Source organism: Macrobrachium rosenbergii, chromosome 20, assembly GCF_040412425.1.
Source record: "Macrobrachium rosenbergii isolate ZJJX-2024 chromosome 20, ASM4041242v1, whole genome shotgun sequence".
Classification (NCBI taxonomy): Eukaryota; Metazoa; Arthropoda; class Malacostraca; order Decapoda; family Palaemonidae; genus Macrobrachium; species Macrobrachium rosenbergii.
The window spans coordinates 46,809,356-46,821,880 of NC_089760.1; the positions used below are offsets into that span (position 1 = coordinate 46,809,356).

At 34.7% G+C, this 12,525-nt stretch overlaps 1 protein-coding gene across 6 annotated transcripts in view; it reads left to right on the forward strand.

Moving 5' to 3' along the window:
* Nucleotides 1-12,525, forward strand: part of LOC136849333 (long-chain fatty acid transport protein 1-like) — a 596,150-nt gene that overhangs the window by 337,212 nt on the left and 246,413 nt on the right. For all 6 annotated transcript variants that reach the window (XM_067122695.1, XM_067122697.1, XM_067122692.1 and 3 more), the window contains one exon: nt 4,920-5,067. In XM_067122695.1, the coding sequence (XP_066978796.1) occupies nt 4,920-5,067 (148 nt within the window). The remainder of the gene's footprint in view (nt 1-4,919; nt 5,068-12,525) is intronic.

Below are 12,525 nucleotides of genomic sequence, written 5' to 3' on the forward strand. Positions count from 1 at the left end.
TTTGCACGGGCCTTTTGGATGGGCTCGGTGGCCTGCAGTAACTGTTGGAGGAGAGGGCTGAGCAGATGAATCGGGAGCGGAGTTCTGGCTGGTAGGGTTAGGCTGCTTATTAGTGCCGAGTTTGTATCGGCACTCAGTTTCAGCATGGCCCCCTTCTTGCAATAGTTGCACATGGTCTTGCTAGGCAGTCCATTCTTTGATGAAAGTGGAGTTCGAGAGGTAGGCCGGAGGAATGATTCGCTTCTGAGAGGTGCTATGCGACTGATTGAAAGTTTCCCAAGAATCAGCCATGCGACAAGCTTCCATAAGTGTGGAGGGCTGTTTATCGTTAAGATATACAGCAAGGGGCCCAGGCACACATTGGAAAAGGTCTTCTAGCATGGTCCGATTGAAAAGATCCTCAAACGTCGTGCAGGCCAAGGAGTCGAACCAGCGTGCACCGGACTGGGTTTTGTGACATGCCCATTCCGTCCAAGACCAGCCGACTTCCTTGGCAAGACCTCGGAACCGTTGTCTCCATTTTTCTGGGGTTATTTCGTAGGCCTTTGTAATGACTCTACGAACTTCCGCCATGTTGCCCTCTGGCTCTTCTCCAGTGAGCGAAGAGCTGCCTTGGCTTTCCCCCTCCATATGCTTGGCTAGTATTAAGGCTCTCTCCGTCTCCGTGGTGCTGTAGTTATCGAAAAGAGCCTCGATCTCCTCCAGCCATGCTTCTGGCTCGTCCTCAGTCCACTTGGGGACTAGGGAATTGATGCTCGAAATTGGAGCGTTTGATGCAGCAGGTGTAGGACTGGAGGCTTGCTGTCTAGCCATAGCTTCGGCATTCTCCATTTTCGCTCTTTCCAGCTCGAGCTCTTTCTCTTTAGGGCTAACTCAGCTTTCCTTGCAGGCTAACTCATGCTGTCTCTTCTTTCTTCTCTTTCCTCTTCTATATTGCCTTTGCTCGGCTTCATACTGCTCTCTTCATACTTCCTCCTCTCTTCTTCATACTTCCTCTGCTCGAGTCTTTCTTCCTTCTCCCGCTTGGCCAAGTCGTCCACTTGCTCCTTAACCCAGGTGGTAAGTTCCGAGCCGGTGAGACCTGCCAGCCGTCCCCAGCCCCAGGAAGGTTTTATAATTTTCTGCTGCCATGGTTCTGGTGGGGAAGGGCATCTAACCAGGTCGACTGGGCGTACTTGGGCAGCGAGGAAGTGTCTCTTCAGTGACGTGGCACCCTTTCAAAAGGTGGCACTGTAGTTTGGGTGTGCCGTGTACAGGTCACACTGGTGGCACTCAGTATCCCTAGGCACTGGTGCAGGTTAGGTTCCAGAAGAACTTTTTCTTCTGTGTTCCCTTTTGTTTTGGTTTTATTTATTTTCTATATCTTGCTTGGTGGCACTTATGGTGCCAATGTGTTCCTAGGACCCTCTACTGGAGTCCAACTAGGCTATATGGGAGGAAAGGCACTCTACACACCCCTGCAGAGTGCAACAATTGAATGAGAGAGAAAGGGAAGGTAAAAAGAGAGAGAGAGAGAGAAGAGGAAGGAGAGAGAGAGAGAGAGAGAGAGAGAGAAGAGAAGCTATTCAAGTGATGACAGTGCAGCAAATTATTGGCACTGTGGAATAAAGTGAATTTGGGTTTTTTTTTTTTTTTTCTTTAAAGATCCTCGTGAGTGGCTGGTCCCAGTACCCAGTGCTGGCCCCTTCTTTTTCAGAGGGTGAAAACTACTGTTTGCTTCTGGTCTGGATAGCAGGCCTCACTCGTGACCGACAGTTTATCACTGTATTGTAATTACTCTTAACTTGTCCTCATCTATTGTGGGACAGAGGGTGTTTCTTTTATTTGGTTTATTGTATTCGAATTAATTAGCCTAGTGTCGGCCGTTCTTTCTTTGAAGAGGGTCACGTACACTTAGGTTAGGAATGCTCACTTAATTGAGAGAGAGAGAGAGAGAGAGAGAGAGAGAGAGAGAGAGAGAGAGAGAGAGAGAGAGAGAGATTTTCAATCAGCTAATTTTCAATCAGCTAATTTCTTGCTGCTTGAGAACATGTAAACAAAGATTTTATAAATGCACAATGGCATGGATCTTAAAAAAATATAGATACGTCGTCTTGGCTTCCTTAGGATTGCTTTATTATCTTAATTTTCCTGAGGAGAACTGGACGTCACAAGATTTTTAGCGTAAAATTTTAAATTTTTTTTATATGATTTTTATAGCAGGTATTTGTATAGGAACTTGTTATTGTATTAATCCTAACTAAGGCCTATCTTTCCCTGACTAAATTATATTTTGGTTTTGTCTATCGAAGTCTGTCTAGCTAAGATATTGCGAGGTGGGTTACGAAAAAAAAAAAGTAGACCCAAAAGTGGCGGGAAGCAGAGTCGGTCACAATAACAAGGTCTTAAGATGGCGGCCAAGTCCCGTTAGGCCTAAATTTCAAAACAACCTCTGGCGAAGGAAACACCAAATGGCGGTCCTCTAGTTCAAACAATTTCAAAACAAAAAACAATCCAAAATGGCGGGTATTTTCTTTTAGCACAAAATTCAAAACAACGAACGAAACAAATGCAGGTATCCAGATTTTACTTTAAATATACCAATCATGCATAGCGTTTTACGTTAAGGATGGAAAACGAAATTACCAAACAACTTTTGTCTTTTGTTATCGTATTTTCTCACGTCGGACATTAAACAAAAGAATGAAAAAAGAAATTTGCTATTCGGATGGGCGTAAATTTACGTTACTGAAAATGTATTTTATTGTAAAATTACTATTTCAGTTCGTTTGCTACTTCACTGACACGGGTTTTGAATGATTCCCGCTATATGAAAACAATAACGATCGGAATTGCCGACGCGATTTCTAAATTACTTTGTGTACATGAAATGGGCTCCGCTTTTTCGGCCTTAAGATTCGTTACTGAACGACTTAACTCGACATGTCCGAACACGGTAAAAATGCCCTTTCTCACAACGTTACAAATTATGACTCGCTCTGCTTTGCACCCTTCCTACCTACGCTAATTCTCGCTACACTTGTTATTATAACTATTCTCTTTACTGCTTATTATTATGCCTGGTTCCTTGTTTGGAAGAATGAAATGGAATTCAATATCTGACTTTTTATCTTTGGAATTAATGTAATTTTAATTTCCTTTTCTCCAGATTCTTTCTCTAAAATTTACTTTAGATTCCTGGCAAGGTCGCCAATGTTACGTGTGAGGGTCTTGGCTGATCATGTTATTGGTTAATTTACGTAATTTTACGGCCCTGCAAACCAAGATTACACGTAACCTGTCTCTTGAAGCCAAAGTTAACCTCAAAGACAGACGTTAATTAATCAAAGGTCGCCAGTTAAGGGTAATTAACCTTAACAAAGAATATTTGAGATGAATAAAGATTTTAAACGTCACCAACTGCGGTTGAAAATCTCTACTTGTTAAGATGGTATTAAATACAAAAAACACAAGGCAAACAATGAGCATAGGCATAAGAATAACCAGAGTATTAAAAATGACTTGCTTGCCTAAATCCCGAGGTATTTTACTGGAATAACGGGGTTAAAGCTAACAATATAATAATTTGACTTAATCTAGACTTCGTAACAGCATATACCGTAAGTGGTGGCTGGAGAATGAAACAAAGAAAAATTTGAAATACAGAAAAGTTAAAGTCAATCGACGAAGCTTTAACAAGAATCGGACTTACCTTGAACGTCGAGTTGTTTGCGCATCAACGATGGACCTCAGGAGTCTTGATTCTGCAGTCTTCCCAATTCACTAATTAATATAGATAGGAAAAAAGGGAGTAAAGGAACAAAGGACACCGTTCGGGCACGAAAGGCGCTACTTTTCTCGTTCGTTGTCTGTCTCTCTCTGACCTCGCCTCGGTTCCCAAAGGTGAGGCGGCCTCTTCAGTCATGCCCCAGGCAATCCGACCTTGACAAAACATCGCCGAATGCATAGGTAAAGGAAAAGAGGACCTTAAGACCACCATTACTAAAGTTGAATATTGAGTGAAAACCTCTCTGAGGTTTAGGTCCCTAATGCCAATAGCATATTTTGTTTTTGAACTGAAGAGCCTATATAGACAACATCTGTCTCTGCTGTGATCAGTTATTTTGAATTTTTACAATCGGGACAAGATGTTCTCTGTCGAGGTCAACTGACTAATATTCCTACACCTAAATACATATATATATAACAGCAGTAATATATATATATGTATATGTATATATATATATATATATATATATATATATATATATATGTATGTATATATATATTTATGTATATATATATATATATATAAATATATATATATATATACATATATATATATATTCATATATACATATATATATACATTTACATTTATATACATATATTTACATATATACATATATATATATATCACATACATATATATATATATATATATATATATATATATATATATATATATATATATATATATATATATACACATGTATATATATATATTCTTATATATATATATATACATATGTACACATACATACAAATACATATATACATATACATGCATAAACATATATATATATATATATATATATATATATATATATATATATATATATATATATATATATATATATTTATATATATATATATATATATATATATATATATATATATATATATATATATATATATATATATATATATATATACAGATATATATACAAGTATATATATGTATGTGTGTGTATAATACTGAATAATCAAGATGAGTAGCTGGATTTGCCATTCCAAAGGAATTTTTCAAGATCTACCTGGTATTGTGTTAGTGTGTTTGCACTTTATGCTTACTTGTAATTGCTGTTTTCATTACTTTTTCTGTTTCATGATAATTTGTATTTTTGTAACATACACATATTTTATATTTTCATTACTAGATGCTGTGAATCTAAATGCAGCCTTGGCCACAGTTGAAAGCAGTACACCCCCACAATTGAAAAATGTTGGTTTTGTTGACAAAATGGTCTACATTTACACTTCTGGAACAACCGGAATGCCAAAGGCAGCTGTAATCAAACATTCAAGGTAAGCAAGTCTAAACGGTTACATCATCTGATTGTATGTTGTTATTGAGGTTCCTTGTTGTTAAGACTATTGATTATTACCCACTAGCATCACAGTAAACATTATATTATAATCATCTTTATATACCTAATGATTACTCAGGGGTATTTCCTGATTAACATTTGGTGCATTTACTGGAAACAGGAATTTTGCCACAATTATGGTAGCACAATTTCTCTACTTTTCATTCATCAGTGTTTATTATTTCAGCTTCATTTGGTTATAAATAGTAGAAGTGTTATAGAGTAAATCTTGATGTGTATTCTCAAAGTCATGCATGCTGTTGATATGACATTTTGATGGTACACAAGAAATGCTCAGTAAGTTTTCTTGATTGTCCTCTAAAGAAAGAGAAACTTGAATTAAAGCACAAACCCCAAACTTTGTTTACTGACAGTGCTATTGAACCCATGTTAAGGTTTGGCTAAAGCAGTGTCATTGATCATGACCGTGCAAGTAAAAACCTATTTGGCCCAAACAAAATCTCATTATTTCCATATCCCACTAATTACTGGTATTTGTTCTCTTTGCTAAACCACCTGTATCTGCAAACAGGAAAATGAATTACTGTTAGTGTACAACTGTATAACGTAGTTTGTACAGTGTATAGTACATTGTTGAAGGAATATGATGTTCTTCATGTTTTGAGCCACCTGGTGTCCTGCATTAGGTTATAGTTGAACTGTACAAAAACCCAGGTTGAATATAAGCATTCTAGTAAATTTCACAGTTGTTAAGACTACTGTAATGAACTTGACATAATTTCTTTTGAAAAGATACAGGGATACTAGAAGAAACTGGATAATATATACAAAATCTATCATTGCCCTATTAAATAGTGTATATAATATATATATGTCGATTAGTGAGCAGTATTTCAGTCCAAGTGTCTTTTATGATCATGATTGTTTTGTATTAGTGTTGTTTATTTAACTTATATATGATCATAATTGCAATATGTAATTACTACTTGTTTTACTGCCATTTTTTTTTATCTTAAACTATTCACATCTTTTGTCTTTGGCCCACCAGAGGAATTTTAGCAGTGCTAGCAGGAGAAGTAATGATTGGATTGTGGAATTCTGATGTTGTCTACTCTCCACTACCTCTTTATCATTTGGCAGCAGGGATTTTGGGTTCAGGCCAGGCTCTGTTAGGGGGAATGTCAGTGGTTTTGAAAAGGAAATTTTCTGTTTCGGCCTACTGGAAAGACTGTAAAATATATATATATAGACATATATATACATTCAGGGAATGTGTGAATATTTATATATATATTCTGTTATGCTATTGAGGGGACTGTGTGAAGCTATATTGTTAGGGTAGATTCTGTTATGCCGTTCAGGGGACTGCGTGAAGCTTTATTGTTAGGGTAGATTCTGTTATGCCGTTCAGGGGACTGTCTGAAGCTTTATTGTCAGGGCAGATTCTGTTATGCCATAGATGCTGCAGCTGATGAAGTATTCTTGAAGACTGATTGATTACTTTCCCAGCTATTTTTATTTTGTCATTGTATTTTTCTGCCTGTGTATTATTATCTTATAATGCTGTTCTGAGATCAACATTTACTTTTGTATTAAAGTTATATCTGGAGGATGTAAGTTATAATAAAATCTACTTCATTGGCTGTTAACTGAAAGGCATAGTGGGAATGTTAGGATGTTTTTGCATAATTAAAGTTAAATGGTTTTATGTAATTTATAAGTTCAATCAGTTTTTGTCAAATTGAATGTGGTTAAGAATAAAAGTCTGCTTTTTTTTTGTTGATTTCAAATTATATATTTATATATATATATATATATATATATATATTGTAATATATATATATAATATATATATATAATATATATACTAATTTTCAAATAATAATAATATATATGTGTGTGTATTACAAATATATATGTGTATATATATTTTAAAAAACAAGTAGATGCTTTTGACTCAGTTTATAAGCAAACTCAGATGGGAAAATGATTAGATATGAAGTTAGTATGACAAGAAAGGGAAGTGTTTTGACGTTTATCAAAGATCGTCTGTGCCCTTCAGATGAGGCGTTAATAATTTATAGAAAATTTACAGTTGAGTGCCATATATATGTATTACTGTTTATGTGTGTGTGTATATATATATATATATTTATATATATATATATTATTTATATATATATATATATAAACTGTAAATATATATATATAATATATAAATATAGAGTATATAAATATATATATTAGAATAAATATTTATATATAAATAAATATATAAAAAAAGGTTAAATATATATAAAATAGATTATAATATATATATATATATATATATACATATATATATATATATATATATATATATAAATATATCTTTTTTATATATATATATATATATATATGTATTAAATGTTACAGTATGTATATATATTATGTTTTAAGTTAAATTAATAATGTATATATATTATGATATCAATAATGTATATCTATATATATATATCTATGTATCCATATAATTCATAAATAATATAATATATATTTCATATACAGTACAACATATATATATATATTATTCTATATATGTATATATATAATTGATAAATAATTTGATATATTAATATAGGACAAACTTCTTCTCTATATCTCTTGTTATATATATATAATAAATTTACAACTTATTATTTATCTATATATTACCTATACATTAGATATATTTAAATATATATATTATACCTGTATCAGAACTCAAAGTGTAAATAATTGGTTCCAGAAGAAGCGTCAAGATGCGATTCAGTCAAGATCCGAATAAATTTTTTCCAGAAGAAATAACTGAAAACGGATTAATCTGTTCTCAACTAACCATGCCTTTTTATACAAAAGATTATACATAAATTACAATTAAATAAGTTCAGAGTTGAATAACATACTGTATTAGATGCACTTTTTTAAATTTTGAAATGTATATTGTATAAAAAACTACCCTACATCCTATGCGGCCATATTACTGATGGGAGACCAAGCGCCGTAGGCTAGGCTAGGCACTGTACATTACTGGGTAGACACAAAAATTGTTGCTAATAATAAAACATTGAAAAACAAGCCTAGTTATTACAGTAATAAGATACTGAAAACAAGCCAAATTATGTCTGCTGTCACAAACTTAAGAAAAATTGTTTAAGATATGTTGGCAGTTTGCCTTTCAGCCATTTACCATGAGTGGATGTAAACAGACCATAGCGCTGCCCTGGAGGCTTGTCGCGGTAACACATAAATGTTAACTTACTGTAGTATTTATGGTAAATTTCATACAGAGTCTACTTGGATACTGTACATATATTACTCTCACAGTTAGATACACAATCCTTTATCTGAAATCCTCTGGGCCAGATGTGTTTCAGTTTTAGGGTTTTTTTGTATTTCAATCACTGCTGCAGCAAAAACATGTTTGTTCCATTTTTGATGTTTTTTCATTATAGTTACTTATTCATTGTATTTTATTATTATTTATACTAATATACTGTTAAATAAATGTGACATAATTAAGATCATCGATAATAAAATAGTGGGGCAGATGAAAAGACCATATGTTCACTAACACATTTCTTCAACAAAAAAGATATATATGTTCACTAATTCAAGTTGTTTTTTTAAGACATCAAATACATTTCATCATATTGATCTTGGGAATTGTTGTTACTAACTTCATCATCAGATTGCAGTTGTACATTTGAGGACGGTCCGGGAACAGGATTTGCAAGTGATGACGCATCACTGTGACAGCCTGTGTGGGATTTTTCATACCACTATATTAAAGTTAAAATTATTGTTAAATTCTTGTTTTCACATATAGAAAACGAGACTCGAGCAGACAGACGAGAGAGAGAGAGAGAGAGAGAGAGAGAGAGAGAGAAGAATCCGTCTCTCACCCCCCTCAGTGTAACACCTCACTCCCCCTATCACCCCATCCAAGGTATGGCAAAGAACACAAAAAAAATACTGAGTGCCCAAAACCCCCAAGGAGACAAGCTCACTTCTCCTGTCGCCAAGGCACAAGCGATTGTCGAGTAAGCTTATAGCAACCACTCCCACTTACATACATGCTTGTATGCACCCAAAATAACACACTTATGTATGTAATTATAAAAATAAGAAAAAAAAAACAGTAAAAAAAAGAAATGTATACGCACTTTCATAAGAAATGTTTTCACACAGTAATTCAACAAATGTTAAATAACTTCTACCTAATTATCAAAGTCCCCAGAGATAACACAACAGTAAAATACTCCTTTTGTGAAACCCTAAACTCCGATGCAAACCGCCAATTGCGTATATAAAAAAAAACATAAGTTATAAGACACACCCATAATTCAAATGCATTGCAGAGGGGTATGGCAGAGAAGGCAAGCGCTCCGCCCAAACTAATGACGTACGTCACTGACATGTCACCCAGGCGATGACATCACTACAGACACCGCCCCAAATAATAATTGCAGTGTAATGACAAGCAATGGAATCTGACATTAAAATGAACAAAAAAAAAATGTCAACACTTACGTACGTCCCTGCTTAACGGCGCAGGAATTCTCTCACCACAGACAGAAAGAGAGATAGGGAGAAAAACCCTTGCGTATTTCGTGTGTTTTAACACACACAATCGGTCAAGATACAGCAGTTACTTTACCCTATACATATTACATATGCCTAAACACTCCCCAATATGAATCAATGCCCATAAATCCCTATATAACACCTTAACAACTTTGCATCCTGTGACGCATTATTAAACACACACAGAGACTTCATGCCCGAGAATTAGACTGATTTAAGTGCGACGCACAGCATCAGCTTCTTAAGCTGAATCATTGACCCCAACACAACCCTATTCTGAGATGCCAATATAATCTTCGGAAGCATATCCCTAACTATCTATTTATCTATCTATGTCTAACACCGCTGCCAACTGCTGTTAATGGGCCTGTTCCCCAGGTCAAACAGGGCCATCTTTTATTGCTTTACCTGTTTTAAGAACAGAATCAATCATCTTACTTTTCTAAGATGTCTGTGGTAGCACGGCTCATCCCTGGGTCAGCAAATCCCTTCTTCTTTGCCGTCTTCTCTCACTAAACCTATCTTTACACAAAGGCCTACTGGAATTAAACACTGAGAAGCGAAACTAGACTTTATTGGCAAATTTAACAAAAGTAGCTCGTCAAAAGCTACAGTCATGAAATGGAGTGATTCACACCCCCTATCAATGGAAAACATAACTAGGGGAAATACTGTTTTACAAATAATTCTATAATAAGCAATACTAGTGAATAACACCCTAGTCATCAAACAAAGTAATTAGGTCAGTTTCTCTTTGTATTGAATGATCATAAGTCACTCTGCATGAACCTCCAGAATTAGCTGATATTGATAATTACTGTACTGTGTATGTAGAGTATACTATATAGTGTAGGCTAGGCTGCCACATATGTATACATGGTACCGAATACCCTAGTGTAGGCTAGGCTATATTGGAGATGTGTTTTTTCCAACAAACGATGGGTTTTTTGGAACCTAACCTCATCGTAAGTAGGATAATACCTGTATAAGCATTTTTAGTGTTCTTTTGTGTCTTTGAACTGTCAAAATAGGCAGTTCTAAATGTTTTTCGAAGGGTTCTAAGTATTCGCGGGTTTTAGCTATTTGCGGGGGGACGCGGTACACATCCCCTGCGAATACGGGGGGTTTACTGTATTCTCCTTTTGGTAAACAATAATAATTTTTTTAAAATAAACATTTTAAAAAAACTATTAAACATATGAACACACAGAAAATATATATAAGGTAACTAATTTGTAATTAAGCAATGATTTTATCTTTAAGGTCATTCTTGAACATTTTACTAATACAGGGGTCCAAATAACACATGCCAGGGCTAAGGTTGAAATTACAATTAAAAGTAAGCTGTATAATAGCAGATTATACAAGAGTTTGTGAAGAGAAATCTTTTGATCTGTCAATCACTGAACATTCAGTCCACTTTATCCTGTGAGAGTTTTCACTGAAATGAATGAATATTGCACTGCATGTTTTCCTAGGGTTACCATATTTTCATCAACCAAAGACAGTACATAAGGAATCTATATTCACTATGACGGGTCCCAAACTTATCTACAAGTTTTTATTTATTCCTCCTTCCAAATCTGTTGGACATTTTTTCCTCTGACTGGTCACAAGTTTATCTGAAAACACGATTTTTTTTTTTTTTTATCCATTTCTGCTCCCAAATTCGTTAGGCCTTTTTGCTCTGACGGGTCCAAAGTCTATATGCAAACACGATATTTTGCTGTTAATTTGCCATACACATATGTTCCCATTGAACATTGGAACACTGCTTGGTGACTGACTGCTTGTCCTGAACATTCTGGGACATTTTCGTAACTGACCGGAATGCCCAGGACAAGGCCTCAAATCCTTGGCAAGTCCCAGTCAAACCAGGACATATGGTAACCCTATGTTTTCCAAGTTTGGACAGAATACTTATGCTGTTAATTCTCACTTGTAAATCTTTACAAGATGGACCTATATAAAAAGAAGAGCAGTCCAAGCATGAAATTTTTTATGTTGTCGTTGCTTTCCTTAGGGCTATTTTTTATTAACATTCCTTTTAGTGTGTTATTTTATAGGAAAAAACCAGGTTGATATTAAAAGACTTTAAGAATGATTTTATGGCTTCAAAACCTCTAAAATAAGGCTAAGAATGTTTTTATGTGTTTCTTTCTCCATGTTACTTTCAGTATAAAACTTTTTGTGGGCTTTATGATAGCAGATATCTAGTATATGTGAAGTGTAACATAAACATGTCCCTATTTTTGTAATGTTTTGATTTCTTGATCCAAATACTGGGGACTGACAATGTGCAGTGCTCGTAAAAACACAGAAGAAAAAATGTATATTCTGATATTAAATAGAAATGGACATAAGTTGAGTTGTTGGCTGGTTTCCTATGAATACTGAATTTGGATTGAAATGGTTCTCTGTGTATTAAAACATCTAAGAAAGGGAGGCAATTGTCTTTTTCTAATTCTAAAGTAACCTAATGGATGATACACCGACTCAAAAATGTATTGCAACGTACTTCAAAACATTTTGGACAACGGCTTTTAATGTGACATCTGGCACTGTTTGGCAACTCGTTGCAAGTGCATGAAACAACTCAGACACTGCTGGTGCATCTGAGAAATTACCTGCAGTTTCCTTTAAACCAAGCTTTTGTGGTATTGTTGTCATACTTTACTTGATTAAAGGATGTTACTATAATTTTTCAAAGGTCATCACTGTTCTTGTTTTAATATTTTCATCTCCTACGACTATTATAAGTTGAACTATTATCCCTAGTGACATCAACAATTATGACTTTTGTAAAGATTTGCTCACATAATATGAATCA